Source organism: Camelina sativa, chromosome 7, assembly GCF_000633955.1.
Source record: "Camelina sativa cultivar DH55 chromosome 7, Cs, whole genome shotgun sequence".
Taxonomy (NCBI): domain Eukaryota; kingdom Viridiplantae; phylum Streptophyta; class Magnoliopsida; order Brassicales; family Brassicaceae; genus Camelina; species Camelina sativa.
Genome location: NC_025691.1, coordinates 14,990,149 through 15,007,177, shown reverse-complemented (window position 1 = coordinate 15,007,177; position 17,029 = coordinate 14,990,149). Strand labels below are relative to the sequence as shown.

Genomic DNA, 17,029 nt, shown 5'->3' with positions numbered 1-17,029 from the left:
ACATAAACTCAAATAATATATTTACCCGGGACACGGACGTTAGAGAGATGCCCTGAGAAGCTTGGAGGCCAGATCTTTTCCCTTCAAGTTCTTAGAAAAAAAGAAAGTAGAATACAAAACTAGAAAATATGGAGCCTCGTTTTAAGGAGTCTAAAAACAAGTATTCGTAGGCCTAGGTCTTTAGGCGGTCGATTTTCGATAAACCCTCATTGAAAATGAAATCTTTAGGGAAATTGGGCAAAAGGTAGAGTGCATGCGGCTCCAAAACATTTATTATACCTCGGTCTGCTTTGCCAGTTTTATAGCATTGAAGAACTATGATTATACAAACTGTATAAAAGCTAAAACAAATCCATGCATATCATTCATTATGAGAATCTAACCCTTAAGTTCCTTTCGATCATACACATATACTTAGGTGTGGGTTTTAGCATGCTTATTGAAGATTCGGGATGGCGTTGTTTCAGGGAAGATAATCGATTCTTGATAGGAATCTATGCGTTAGAACTTAGAAGAGAGATTCTGTTGTTCCATGCACATTGCAAATGAAGCCGTATGTTTCTTTCACTTGAAATTCACATATCTTCGTAGCCTGAAAAGAGAGAAGTGATATGTATATATTTTACCATATTTAACCACTGTTTATTCACATCTTTTATATGTTTTATTAGCTTGTTTTGTCACTTTCATGTAGTTTAAGAACTGTTTATGCATTAGAGTAGGGTTTGCATTGCATTTGCATTCTTTCTTGTGTTAACAAGTGAATTGGACTAAAAAGGCATGGAAATAGCATTTGGGATGAGAGGAGTGCAACCATTGAAGCAGATGGGAGTTGAATCAAGGGGATGACCAGCAAAGCATGAAGCACTCGACCATCACCACTAATGCACTCGACCGTTCGCATCTGAAGCACTCGACCGTGTGCGACTCATGGACTCGACCGTGTGATATTCAGCAACTCAACCGTCTGGAAGCAAGGGAATGGACCACTCGACCAAGCCACTCGACAGCTTGTGGTCGAGTACAACGACCCGACTTTCTATTTTGTCATCTAGCCAAATCAGGGCTTTCTTCCCTCACTATATATACTATTTGTACCCCATGGCCGCCAACAACACTCTCTTTTAGGCAAAAACACATCAGCAGCCACAAAAACCTTAGTTCTTACCCCTTAAGGGTTTTTAGCTTTTATTTACTGTTTTTCTCAGATATCAATACTTTGTAAGTCTCATAACTTTCTGGGTATTGAGAATTTGAGTTTGCTTCTTTATATTAAGTTGTTATTCATCATCTTATCTATCTTATCATGCTAGTTTTATCATTTTCTGGGTTTATGTTCATCATCATCATGTTTTGTTCATCTGAGTAGTGAGTTAGGAGATTCTGGAGATGGATTAGGCTGGTTTAGGGCTGTGGCAGTCTGGAATGGTCAAGCTTGATTGTTTAAATATCTCTTCTGGGTTGGGTGTGCTCTAAGCTGATCATCTCTGCTTATGTCCATGTTTGCATACATTCATTGCATAAGTTAAGCTAGAGAGATCTCTGAAAAACAAAGTGTTCCAATTGGCGCTGTTGCCATTAGTGTGTTTATTTGTGTCATTTGAGATTAACAAAGATTCAAGATTTAGTTCTGTTACTAATTGTTCATCACTGTCAAGTTCTTGTTTTGGTTGGTTGTTTTGAGTTTCAGGTATCCACTCGAGCAAGCACTCGATCGTGTGCCTTTCAACCCAGTGATCGAGTACCGACACCGAGTTGCAGTCAGTCGACCAGTAGCTCGAGCCAGCACTCGATCGTGTGTCAGTCCGAGCAGGTGATCGAGTTGGTTGATGCAGACAAGATCTAAAGGAAACCAGAACCTAGAAAAGTACATTGAGCATACAAACCGCCTACTAAGGGACTTGAGGCAGAAGAAAACCAGGATCCTTCAAGAACAGGAAGAACAGTTGTTGATGGATCCACCAATGCACCATAATCAAAGGCCAAGGCAGATTGGAGCATGAGATGCTCCCAATGCACATACACAGAGAGCTGGCATAATACCTCCTATAGTTGCCAACAACAATTTCGAAATTAAAAGTGGGCTAATCACTATGATACAGTCCAATAAATTCCATGGATTGCCAATGGAGGATCCTTTGGATCATCTAGACGAATTTGACAGGCTTTGTGGCCTCACAAAGATCAATGGTGTGAGTGAGGATAGCTTCAAGCTCAGACTGTTTCCATTCTCTATAGGAGACAAAGCTCATCTGTTGTTCCATACCACTCGAGCAGACACACGGTCGAGTACATGGTCGGATTCATAACGAGCTTCTCAGAGATCCATTCTAATGAAGATCTTCCATTGCGATTCAGCTTCAGCCTTCTTCGTGAGCCTTTCCAATGAATGTGGTTTCAAGTCAATCGGAGGTGTAGTTCAAGAGTTATCCCGATTTTACTGAACGGATATCATCCCAGATCAAAGACTCGAGCTACGTGACGGACTAACCACTCGACCATGCACTCGACCGAGCACATGGTCGAGCACTTGCAGCCGACTCTCTATTTTATCCTCTAGCTAACTAGGGCTTCTCTCTCTACTATATATATGTACTGGCACTTGTGGCTAAAAAGTCAGACCCTGGAGACCCTGCAGACATCTCATAACCTAGTTTTTGCCATTTTTAGCTACTTTTACTTTATCGCATCATCTCTTATCTTTTCTCTAGATTTTCATAGATTTGTAACCTTCACAACTTTGAATCTGTTGAGTATTTGCTTTCACTTCTTTGTATTAAATTGTTCATCTTTATCTCATCTTTCTCATCATGTTAGTTTCATTAATTTCTGGGTTTGTGTTCTTCATGATGATTTTTAGATCTGATTAGTGGCTTAGGATCTTAGGGATGTATTAGGCTGGATAAGAGTTATGGGTATCTACACTGATCAAGCTTGATTGTTTAAATATCTCTTCTAGATTAGATATGCTTTATGCTATTCTTATACTGAGAGGGTAAGGATACATCTTAAGCTTCTTAGCATCACACCAATGTCTAAATTGTTAGATAAGGCTAATGCTAGAGATTATCATGAAATATGCTAAGAGATTAGATGTTTAAAGTGATTTTTGACATTGATGATCTGGTTGTTTAATGCCTGCTTTTATATGTAATAGCTAGTGAGAACTAGGTCTAAGAGTATCTAAGCTTGATTGTTATTGTCATGAGAATGGATTAACAAGTATTAGAAGATCATTGTCTAGAGATAGCTCATTGTTGATTGAGGTTTGTTGATCAATTTAGATAACCATAGCTTGAGTCCAGCCCATGAATTCATCCCTAGGACCTTCTTTGTTTATTTATTTCTCTGTTTGAATAATATTATTCGCTTGCTGTTTGATTTACTTGTGTTTTGCTTTATTTTGATTGTTGTCTGGCCTCTGTTCTTCATCCGGAAGTCCACTCGACCCCCCACTCGACCATGCACTCGACCGAGTGCTACTCGAGCGCCAGTTTACTTCCTTGTTTATGTTCTGTTTCTTTTCAGTTTGCTCATAGTTGCATTTGTTAGTAGTTTTCTATTGCTTAGCACAGTTTATTACACTTGTTCTACAGTTTAATTATGCATTAGTACTGTCTTAAGTTGCTTTAATCTTCTGCATTTACATGTTTGTCATTAGGTTGTTAGAAACAAATCAACTTGATATCACACTCTTTATGGATTGACATCCTTTATGCTACAATATTATAATGGTATTGAAACACCTTGCATACATTCTCATCATCCTGTTTGTTTGATTGCATCATTCATTCATTCATAAGTAGATACTTGAAAAAGTTCTTGTTTCAGTCAGGAATCGGAGTGAAGCCGATTTAATTTGAATTGGTTTATTACACTAATTGATTAATTAATTAAACCAATGAACAGTTAATTTAATTAATTATTGGTTTAGCTAATTCTGGTTTAATCGAATTAAACCAAGAAAAATCCTATTGTTCCCTTTAAAAATACTCGACGCCTCTGGTCTTCGGGGGGCTGGTCAATGGTCATCACCACCATAAGGGATGATAGGAGAGAGAGAAGCTCGGTGGTGGTAAGAGGAACAAAGGGGATGAGTTCAGTTTGGTGTTGTAATATGGGGGTCGTGAGAGAAGCGATGAGGGTCGAGGTGGTGTTGGGGTGAGAGGAAGAGAGGGATTGAGCCATGTTATGTTGTTCGTGTTAGTTGTCGCCGTTTGTGAAACACGAGACTCTCATTGGGCACAGCATGTGCCTTCACGTGTCACGTCTTCACCGGAGGGTAAACCGGTGTTGTTGAGAAGGTATCGGCTACCCCTTAACTCTCGTGTATGTTGATTTGTGAATTTGGTGGTCATGTAAAGAGGATCGTATTTTCTTGGTTACGTTGATTTGTTTATTGGATTGAGCGTTAGGACCGGTTATTAAAGTGATTATGTAATCGTGAAGAGGTGAGTCGTTGGCTTGTAGCGTTGATGGTTTCTCCGGTTGTTTTAGTTTTGTATTCCATCAAATCAGGGTCACGTCAATAATTGTGGTTGATATATTACAGCGTCGCTGAGTTATGGTTGTACATATCGCTATCAGAAAGTGAGAAAAGAGGATGAGGAGAGAGAGAGCGAGAGGAGAGAGAAGTAACGTTTCAGAGATGCTGGGAACCATTGATGGGTCTGGTTGGTCATTTCGTGGCTGTGGGTAGCTCCGTTAGTGGTGGGAGAACAGAGGTGAAGAGGAGAAAGAAAGTGAAAGAAGGTTGAAGATAAAGGCAGTCTAGAGGAGTCGACTTTGGAGGCTCGTTGGTGCTGTATCTTATATTTTTCCGGGAATTGGATGATATTGGTGTAATCTACATCAAGCCATGAGTCGATAGATGTTAAGAGAGCATCATTTTGAGTTAATCCCGAAGATTTTTGTGTGTTGCTTCCTGGCCAAGTAATTGCTGGAAACTGTGAAATCTGGGTTAAGTATGAACCCTAGAAAATGTTATAAGATGGTTCTTTATAGGCGTCGCTTGGAGAACCAAAGCTACTCTGATAGAGATAAAATTTGGTTGAGAGACTCTTGATAGTACAGACTTCTTATCCAATAGTGGAGTTTGTAAATTTTTCTTGAATGTTTATATGGAGTTTTTGTATGGATTTAATTGTGTTAAGTTATGTTGTTGGTTGAACCAATCAGCTCGGTTTGAGCTGAAATATTTGTAAGCTTATGGAGCAAGGTCATGGTGGTTGTAGGACGAAGTTAAAGCTAGCACGGTGAAACGATGAGTTCATCGGAGAAGCGTATATGTGGCTGGATGGAATAAAGTATTCCAGCCCACCTCTCTTGTTACTCGGTCGCTAGGGATGGTTGGTTGTGCGACTTAGTAACTAGATAAGATGGTGTTTGGTGATACGTGAATAAGCAAGCTTGCTCGGAAGTTGGAGTCAAGTGGTTGCCGGTAGGATGTTAAATGACTTTCATGCGTGCTTAGGGAGCTGAAGTACGTTTGTATGACTGTGTTTTGTGGATGCAAAGCATGGGTTCGTTGGACCTAGCCTATATTGGTGAAAGTCTTTGTATGGAACCATTTCTACTCCGGTTATCTTGTCAAAATTATGAGGTTCTGCTGAGATCGTTTCTCTTGGAACCTGTCAAAAGATTGGGAATCCGGGTGCTGTCATTTCACTAAGGCCTAATGAGGAGCCAATAGAAACTCAAGGTTGATACCTATGAGTAAGGAAAGTCCAAAAATTGAGAGCTAATAATGTCTGGAACGTGAGTTTATCGCCTGGAGGTAACCTTCGTAGGTCGGTTGAAGGAGGGGCGGGTTGTGGAGATGGTTGCGCGGGAACCCTTGGCTGATGGTTTTTCGAGATTCGTGGACAAATCTATGTTGGTAGGGGAAATTGTAACCAATTTTTATGGTTTTGAGGATGGGTGTCGATCAACACCAAGAAGGGTGTCCACCGACAACATATACTTTGGGTTCGATCGATTTGTTTTTAATCATCGAATTGAAGAGGTTTGGTTAAGGAGAAACCTAAAACAAGGTATTTAAGCTGGAAGTCGATTTGAGGGTTTTGAGAGCGGTTTATTTGTCGATTCCAGAGACTTTTAGAAAGAGGGTAAAATCCCTTTGAGTGTTCTTGAGAAGTTCTAATCCATTCTTAGTGAGATTTGTCTCTGTGGGTGGAGATTTTAGGCTGGGAACGTGGTAAAAGCTTATTAGGAAGCTGTTTTCGTTGGTTTTTTGCCAAAATCTTCCTGTTTAAGAGGTGCGTGCATGACCACGGCAGATCTAAGCTTCAGAATTCGTTGTTTCTGTGTCTAATGTGTGGTTGATTAATTCTCAAGCTTGTGGTGGTTTCATGTTTCCAATGGCCCTTTTATGGCTTATGGGTGAGCCGCATTGGAGGTGTTTGGAGATGGAGATCTACACTGGAGATTGCAGGAAAACGATGTTCGACATCGGTGTCTGTCGACACCTGGAAGGTGTCGGTCGACACCAATGCACGGATTACGCTAGGGCTCTAAGGAGTGTCAGTCGACACCATGTGGAGGTGTCGGTCGACACAACTAAGGTTTTCATTGTATGTCGAGCAGGTGTCGAGCGATACTAGGAGGGTGTCGGTTGACACCAGGAGGGTGTTGGTCAACACCAGGTTGCCAATGTCGATTGACACCAGGAGAGTGTCAGTCAACACCAAGTTTTGCCAGGTGTCAGTGTTGATCGACACTCTGGTGTCGGTCAACACTAATCTTCAGTAGCGGCTGATACTTACTTCTACTGGTTTGATGGTGGTGTGTGTTGTTTATTGAACATTGGATTCTCAATTGTTTGTGTATAGCCTATTAGATGGGAGGATTGCCTTAGTGAATATTTGTGATAATACTCATGCGTCGCAATTGTTGTTTGTGTTGCAGGTAAAGGCAAAGTGTGATCGTGGAATCAAGGCAATGAAGAGGAGGATGTTCTAGTGGCTTGATTGGTTGATGTATGACTTCTGTTTGGTTGCTCTAGTTGAGTCTTTAGAATGTTTCCTAGAATTGTTGGTTCCTTGGTTTATGTTATTCTTCTGGTTTAATGATGTTATTTAGTTCCATTCTTGTATTGATTGGGGTTAGGATGTTAGTGAGTAGTGGATCACTAGTTTTTTATTATATTAAAAAAAATATATAGATTGGGTCGTTTCACCTAAAGCGGCTTCATTGATGCCTGTAGGGGGTAGACAAATAATTTTCCCGGAGGTTTCAATTCCTAGCTTTAGGTTTGAGAAGCTAGAGGGATCAATCGGTTTTTGAAAGGTGTTTGGGTCCACATCTGCTTGGAGAAGCTGCAGTGGAAGAAAAGATGGAGTCCAATTCCTCTTGTGTGCAGAAAGGGCAGCTGGCTGTAATTTTATTCCCCTTCCTTTTAAGTTTTCACCAGTGGGAAGAGCGTCTTCATTGATTTCCAAAGAAAAACTTAACCTTTGGTAAGCAGTTCTTGTTTTCTTTATTCAGTTAAAATCCTCCTCATTTCTCATCTGAAACTCACTTACATTCTTCTCCATCATGGCATAATGATAACCGGATTTTGCAGAGTATTCCCCTGTCATTGTTGGTTGGTCTTGGGATCCACAATTTGCTTTGTCTTAGGGTAAAAATGTCATGTCCATACTCCGGTTCCAGTTGAATTGTTTTTGATCAATTCTTTGCATTCTTGGCATTGATTTTTGTGGTTTCGTTAGGCTTTATGATAGAATACTTGACGAAACATATCAACAAATCTGAAAGATACTATCACTCAATGAACTCTTCCACATAAGTAATTTTTGTAGCAACAAGAGGTTTTATCTATACTATTAAAAGGAAAGCATTTTTTTACAATGCAAAAATAATTGGTAAAATGTGACATAAAATGCCCCTGAATATATTACAAAGCATATAAAACGAGAAGGGAATAAAAGTAAATTTCATGATAAAAACGCGCGGATCCTATTGTGACCCGGATTCATTCTGTTGAGATCATGTATTAATTGTTCGGAGCTTTTTTTCATACTCGTGTATCCAAACAGAATCAAACAAATTAAAAAAAAAAAGTAAGTATTTTCGTGTAAACAACTTAAGGAAACAATAATTTCGATATTTAGTACATATTTAATTTGGGCATTAAATTCGAAACTGTATATATGTAAACATATTTCATTTGATTATATATTTTGAAATATATCCGAAAACAATAATTTCTGATTTTGATGTTACCTAATACACAAAATCATCTAAATTTGTTTCTAGAAATAATTTAAATCTGTTTCTATTAAAATCGAGCAATTAAATTCAAAATTGTATATATGTATAAAATTTAATTTGATTATATATTGTGAGAAATCTGCATAAACAATATTTATGATTTTATATTATGATTTTCCTTTTTCTAAAATCTCTATTCCAAAACTAAATGAACAAATCTAAAATAACTACCAAAATCTTTTTTGTTAGTATCCTAAAATATATTGTGTTAGGAAAGATATATTAATCTTCATCTCTATATAAGACGTGTCGAAATCTTTAGTTTCGTTCATTCACAAAAACTTTTTCCAGCATCAATATTTTGAGTTTAAAATTTTCTGACTTTTATTTTTCATTATCTTATAGTGTTTCGGATTTAAAACTCTTCAAGAACATGTGAAACATAAAAGTCAAGACTGTACAACTTCTAAAATACGGATGTTGTGAAACAATTAAATAGTTATAATTGAGTTTCTCTTACAATTCTTTTGAATAGTTACAGTTTTTTTTAACGTTAGTACTTTTGCTGCATGATTATTTGTTTTTCATGTTTTTTAACCAATCTATGATTATAGTATTGTTATACGTAGCCTATTGGTATTAAATCGTATTAGTGTGATTGATTTCTTTTTTATATATTTCTCAAATCATAATTAACTTTGCAGTAAACTGGAAAAGAGGCGAAACAAATATATCTTTCAGAGGTAACATGGATTTGAATGTCTCGATGATGTCCACAATGTTGAAGATGATTTCCCCCTCCCTGATCAAGCTTTCTTCTTTGGCGAGTTATTCGACTAAATCTTCATATGTATATCCAATTATAGTTTTTGTAATTTTTCATACTTCCAAATTTAAGTTAGCACACTAATATATCCAACAATTCTATTGTTATATAGTTTCGGCCTTAAACTCAAACATTTTATATTAGAGATCATAAAATTTGGATAACTAAATTGACCTTCAGAACTTCAATGTTATAGAATTTTTGATACTCTTATACTTATTTTCTTCTTTGAGTTTATTTTTAGTTTCTTTTGGTTGGTGTATTTTAAAAATATTGACGTTATTATCATATATATATTTCAAATTTATTTTTAAAATAATTGGAAATATTGCAATCTTTCAAATATATATCTCCCACATCGTATTTAATTATTTTATGCCACACTTAAAAATCGTTAAAATTTGGGATTCTAAATATCTCACAAATAAAACATACGTATTACATATTTTGAAAATTTTAAAATTCATAATTCTTATATGCAAACTATATATACAGTATATTACTTATCACATATTAATGCATAAATGTGCGGGTTCAAAAATGTGTTACAACTAAAATAAAACAACAGTATTTTTAATATGTTGTTTTTCTTCAGCTTATCTAGCATAAGCATGTACCAAATAAGAGATAAATAATGTTAACTGACATGTATGTGTGATTGTATTAACTGAATGTTTCAAAGAATTTTTTTTTCTCATCAAATACATTATTTTGTTTTGAGTCAAACTATTATGTGATTGTGTGCTAAATTTTGGGAACATGATTTTGAGGAAATGAGAAAAGAATAATGGGACTGAAACGGGATGGAAGGAGACAAACATGATGAGAATATAAATTTTCAAAAAAAAACAAAATCCAGGGTCATGTTAGAATTAAAATAAACTAATACTTCTAATATATTATGTAACATATTTTTCAATTATCTAACAGAAAAATGTTCAAAAGAAAAAGAAAAAACATTAAAATATGTTCTATAATATTTTTTAGGAAATTAAAACAAAGAAATATAATCCAATATAAATGGACCATATATCAAATAATAAGAATAAACAGATCAACTATTTTTCTAATATTTTTATCATATGATATAATATATAAATATATTATGAATTATATTTGTGTTTGTCCCAAACTGGACTTCAAGAATTTATGTTTTAGTTCTGTCCCATTTCTATTTCAAGAATATAAAATTGCCCCCTATCGAATAGGTACCAATGTACCATACTGCAAGGGGCAATTACGAATGGGTAGATAAAATGGGACAGAAAAGAATAAAACATGAATTACGCTCACTCCTATATATTTTTATTTGACTCTAACAAGTTTTAAGCAGGTTTTCTAACCAGGTAAATAATTCTATTTAAAAATTGGTAGTTATATTTTATTCTCAAAATCTCACTAATTTAAGTAACGGTTAATTTCTGGACGTGTAAGTCTATAGACTATAGTTTGGGACGATTATTTGAAACTTTTAGGTGTTTTTGATTTTTTTTTGATAATACATGGTGTTAATTATTTTAAAAACTTATCTTATAGGAAAGAACATGTACAAGTCGGTAACAGGTAATTTGAAAACTAAAAACATTATCTATACTATTTCTCATTAAAAAACGGGACGAAAAAATAAAGATAAAGAAAGAGATCATAAAATTTATGAAATTTAGATTGTTAAATTCATAACATACTTTCAAATATCAAATAACAAGTACATGAACATAAAATTTAAATATCTAAATTCAGTTTCAATTTTCCTATTTGTTTTCAAATATCTAGACCTGAAAGAATGGGTACGGGAAAGGAACATGTAAGGAAAATAAAAATTTTAGCTAAATTATTACTGGTAAAATACATGATAGAAATTATGGATAATGCGAATTCAAGCAGGATATATGCCGATCGGACATAATCTTTACTCATGTGGAATACGTGGAACATATTTTCTGCTGGTCATAGTGCTTTTATCTATTGCGGAGCAGGTATAGCGGACGGGTTTGACCCTTTTGACAACTATATGTTCGTCATCCGGTTCATGAAGTTTAAATGTTTATTTATTGTTTTTATTCAGTTTGATGGTTTACGAGTTTAATAAAAATATAGCTGATCACTAATCCGGTTCACACTTGATCCGGGTCCGCTATCGTGTCGATCCAAATTTATGGTGAAACGATTATCATTTTAAATATTAACAAACTTGATGAAAACAAACCAATAAAAGATTATGTTATAAATGCTATACCAAATAAATATTTCTATAATTAAAATCGTAGTTTTTACATATATATTTATATGTTGGACTAACATATGGACTAACATATACAATCTTAAATGGGAAAATTATTATTAAAACCATAGTTATGAGATGGAAAACATGACATATACGAGAAATGATGGATTTTCTGTCCTAAATTAGACATATCATCTTTTGTTTACTATTTTTTTTAATATAATTTTCTTTATTGATAACAAAAAAAAAATTGATTATTTTTTTGTCTAAACCGATTTAAAAACAAATCAAATACTAATTTGGTATGAGTTTGGATTATGAATGTTAATAACATTCCTAAAAAATACGTTTACAAGCATAACCTGCATGTACGTAATAAATTATATATGTGTTAGTAAACTTAGTTTTTAAAATCAATCTTGCACGTACGTGCGGTCCGAATCTAGTAAACTATTAAGATAACTTCAAATTAGCTATCATTTTAGATTATTTCTCAAAAGTTTAAAAATTTGATAAATGTTATGTTCTGTCTTATCTGACTATTAGAATTTCAAACTATTTAATATTTTATTCATTTAATAAGGGGCAAGTGAAAAAATTCTCGATTAAAAATGAAAATATTAAATTGAAAACGAAAATGACAACTAAGTTAAAAAAAAAAACTAAAGCGTAGAATGACAACAATTTTGAAATGGAAAGAATAACATTTAGGGTCGGGATCTTTAATGAAACAGATGATCCACTAAATCAAATCTATGGTGCATTTTCTATTTGGTTCTTTGCAACAACCTTGTCACATAGTTTCTCATAGAGATCTTCATACTTCTCCAGCAACTGTTTTAGCACTTCCTTATCTTTAATCGTCGTTGGATCAACTCTCCACAACTCGTCCTTCTTCACTGGCAGTGCCTCCGCCTCAGACTTTGCCATGGCCATCCCTTTCTGTTTCTCTGCATCAACCTTCTCTATAAGATTGTTGTAGACTTTGCAGAGTTCTTCCATCTTTTCTTTATGCTGAACATCTATGTTCGATTGTTGTGGCAGTGAGGTTGACGAAGAGCCCTCACCGTTGAGAAACCGCTTTGCAACGACTTCGAAGGATGGGCTGCCAAATGTGTACGGGATTCCACTGTTGGAGTACACAAGAAACCCAACATCAGCACCACATAGAAGGGATAGCTCACTGAGCTTATTGTAGATCTTCTGTTTGCGTTTGTAGAATGTAACCGTGCGGTCTGCACAATTTTCTATTTTTTTCATGTTAATTTTTTGGCTTTCTTTGGTTTTTCTTAAATTCATGTTGAAGGCAAGAAAAAAAAAGTTTTAACTAAAAGAGGACAGACTTTAAACTTAATTTTCTTTTTCTTTTTCTTTTTGTTAGCTAAGGAATATTTTTTTTCTGAGTGCAAGACTGACATTATACAAATAAAAGATGATAGTAAATATTAAATGCATAAAAATTGGTCAAAACTTTATCAAACTAAAATTTGGAAATTCGACCATTATTGTAAACTGACTCAGAGTTTGTCATATTTGACTGAGAATTTATGTCATAACTGAAACATATTTAATTACAAGAACTTAGTCAAATATGTAATCCACTATTTTCTTGACTACTTATTATCCTGTTTTGGAAATAAACTCTATGAGTCAAAGTTTTATCATAGTTATCAATATTTGAAATTATTAGTTTTAAAAAATATAATATCAGTAGAAATGCTATTGACCATTTATATTATATAATTATTTTGTAGAAAAGAATAAATATTTAGATATATATATATATATATATATATGTAAAAATAATTTATCTATTTATTGATGATAAAATATTGACTCATATAGTTTATTTCCAAAAGAAGAATTAGTCAAAAATTTGTAGTTAATTATGTTAATTACATAGTTGAATAATTTATTGTAATGAAACATTTGTCAGTTATGACATAAAAAACCTCAGTCACATGTGACATAAACTCTAAGCCACTTTCTAACAATGGTCAAATTTCCAAACATTAATTTAAAAAGTACTGAAAATTTTTCATTTATTTTAATAATTACTGCCATTTTCATTTATATAATTCCTATATCCCACAAAAAAAAAAAACTTAAGTTTAAGACTATTCATTTTTTAAAATCAGTATTATTTTTACCCCCTAGATTAGCTTTACAAAACGAAAGAAGTAAAATAAAATTAACATTAAAAAGGTTAAAAAATACTCACTATAACATTGTATATACCATTTATATATATATATATATATATATACCATTATTGAAATATTGAAATGGGAGAGCTTGCTAAGGTTAGTGTATATTTCATTTCAACATTAATGTGACCATTCTGTCTTTGTATTTCTCAAATTAATTTATGTTCATTTTTGTTTTTCTCCAACTCATCTTGGAGCTAAAAATACAATTTTGACTTAAATTATTTAACTTAAGTCTGAATTTTGTTCAAATCTACAAGAATGTGACAGTTTGGATGTATTTTGATTCCATAATCCTAGAATAAATACATCAACAAAAGATAATTTATATATAATTTAGGACATTAAAACTTGAATCTCAACCGTATAAAAGTATCATTTGTTTAAATATGCAATACATATATAAATATCACTAATATATATAATCTATCTTGTTTTTATAGGCCGATTTGAAATACAAGACATACACTATTATAGATAATAATAAATATAACTATAAAGAAATAAACAAAAATCATGAAAATTAGAGAGTAAATGTAATATTTGTAAAATACTCCCTCACCTTTAAATCCTAAATAGTATTTGCTATATATAATATAAGCTATGTAGGATAAGTATCGAAAATGTAACTTCACTAATTTGAAAAACTTATAAACTTGAAGGAAAAAGTAAGGAAAAATATATATATATATTTCAAATCTATACATGCTATAGTGAGTATTCAAATCCACACTGAATCAAAAAAACCCACGATAGTTTATGATGAACTACATTGATATTGTGCTTGATCTTAAAGTCATCTTTCAAATGGCAAATCATAGTATAGATATTCTCATAAATATTATTGTGTGTTTTTTAAATATTTTATGTATGTTATACATTCATACATTGTTATTATATTTGAAAATAAATATTTAATAAACTATAATTGAAAAAGTCAAACACAATTGAATTTTTAATTACATTCTTGTTTAGAATTATTTAATAAAAATTGTGATTTAGTTCATATATATATATATATAGTTAACTAGAATAGCATAAAAATATTATAATGTAAACAAGAACGCAACTGCAAAAGCATCAAAACAATCTAAACCTATACCTAATAATAGAATAATGTAGATGAATTACCTGTAACTCATTGATAGAAAAAGATTCATGGACATGCGTCATGTGGACTTGAAATGTGGATCCTTCGGTCAGCTGATGATGATGACTAGTTTCTTACAACATAAACTCATATAATTCATAGTGTATAGAGTTAAATCTAAAATGTAAAGTAGTAGTACATATCTAAAAAAAAATTTCTCTTTACTATAATGTGAATTTGACAAATCATTTTAAAAAGTTTATATAAGATTTTGTAATTGTCAAGTTATTGATATTCAATAAATTTGTTTCGATAAAAGGCGTCTAGTACCGTTGAACATTAACTAGCAAATAGACTATTTTTTATTGTTTGACTAGCCATTAAATGATACGAAGAATAATGACTAATACATACTTTCTCCGTTTCAAAATAGTTGTCATTTTGTAATTAATTTTTATTTATTATAGTTGTCATTCTCGTAATTCTAATATTATTTTTTGCAGAAATTATTTTATGTATCCCTTATTAAACAATTAAAATATTAAATATTTTGGAATTCCAATAGTCCAACAAAGGTACACTTTATTTCCTTAATTTGTGTGAAACAATAAAAAAAGACAACAAATTTGAATCAAAGAAAGTATTATCTTAAATGTCAACATATATAAACTTATTATGCAGAATAATATCCTTCGTTACTGGATTTAGTTTTGATAATTTTATATGTTATACCTTATAACAATTTTTTTTTTGCACCCTGTTGTAACAAGTTCATAACACTGAATAATTAAGGGGAGTGTTTTAAAATATTAATTACACATGAGTAATGATTATCCTTTATGTTGAAAAGACCCGACCCGTTTTTTTTTAATAACAAATAATAAATAATAATAATAATAATAATAATAATCATCTAAACTAGTCGTCTCATACACACTAGCCATCTAACCACAATCACACAACAACGGATAATATAACAATACCATTTAACCAATAAATAACCAATAATCCAATAACCAACAATAACTCATAACACATAACCAATAATCCAAACAACATGAATAAAAAAACCAGCAACCTAAACCACATTCTAATGACTCAACTCTAGCAACCTAGCAAGGCCAGACAACAACCAATCAAGTCACTAGAACATACTCCTCTTCACCGCCTCGATTCCACGATTACACTTTGCCTTCACATGCACCACAAACACAAATTGAGATGCATGAGTATTTAATAAACACTCAGTGAGGCAATCCTCTCATCTATTGGGCTATACACACAAGAAATAAGATCCCTTCATGCCACAAACAACAAACACTAAACAAACCAGGCATTATACAAAGCATTTGCATCAACCGTCGCAACTAAAAGAAGGGTGTCCACCGACACCAGATGGTGTTGACCAACACTGGCAATCTGGTGTCGACTGACACCATGCTCGACATCCCCGAAACCCTAGTTTGTGTCGACCGACACCTCCATATGGTGTCGACCGACACTCACACTCGCCAAGGTTATCGAATCGTCCTCGCGTTGGTGTCGACCAACACCGATGCATGAAGTTTCTGACAAACTACGACGAATCCAAATTCCTAGCAAGTTTCTAACACCCTCCTAGCTTCAGATCTCTCAAGAACAGTCAAGAAATCTCACAGACTCTCCCAAAAACAACAAAAACACTTTTCTCCTCCTTCTCTCTGTTTCTCTCTGAAAAACGCCTAAAGGGACGAAGGAAGTCGAGTTCCACCTTTTAAACTCGAGTCTAGGGCTTCCCCTAAACCAAACACGCAAACCGAACGATTAAAATCGAACTGATCAAACCGTCCGCAAATAGTGTGGACCGACACCCAAAATTCCAGTTTTTGGTTTGTGGGTGTTATATATGTAAATACTTATGTTTTAAGTTAAACAATGAACTTTTATTTACTAAGTTTTCGTACATATATATTTTTGTATAGAAGTTTTCAACTTAAATTGAACTAGAGGAAACAAATTTACATGCCAGCCATGCCATGTAGTTTGTTTGGATCAAACCCATAATTAAAAGCCAAAAATATTAAACACTAAAAACCCATTTTAGGAAACTAATACCAAACAGAAGAATGGCGAAGTAATGAAAGTAAACAATTTCACTGATGAATAGATGTATGAGAGTAAAAAGGTCTAAAAAAATCAAATGGAGCAGTCGAAAGCCAAAACTAAAACATTTGAGAGGGAGCGTTGGAATTAATTACACTGAAACTGGAAGACATGTTCAGACGTCTATGAAGAAATGAAGGAATATAAATTTATGCCTAAGGATGGAGGCTTGATTATCTTTACGCCTTATTTATTCAAAAAATTTTCATTCCATGGTACGGAAAAATTCTGATCCTATAGTTTCTTGTAACCAACTCTCATCGAGTATCTAGGTATAAAACGAAGAGAAATTCTCCTTTGAATGACCTAGTTTCATTAAGTACAGT

The 17,029-nt window shown here is 33.5% G+C and overlaps 1 protein-coding gene across 1 annotated transcript; it reads right to left on the bottom strand.

The window, feature by feature from the left end:
• Window positions 12,018–12,524, bottom strand: LOC104704639 (agamous-like MADS-box protein AGL29). Its single transcript, XM_010420690.1, has one exon. The coding sequence runs from the start codon at window positions 12,522–12,524 to the stop codon at window positions 12,018–12,020; it is 507 nt and encodes a 168-aa protein (XP_010418992.1).

Coding starts and splice junctions, on each gene's coding strand:
- LOC104704639 (XM_010420690.1), bottom strand. CDS start 12,524: ATGAAAAAAATAGAAAATTGTGCAGACCGCACGGTTACATTCTACAAA.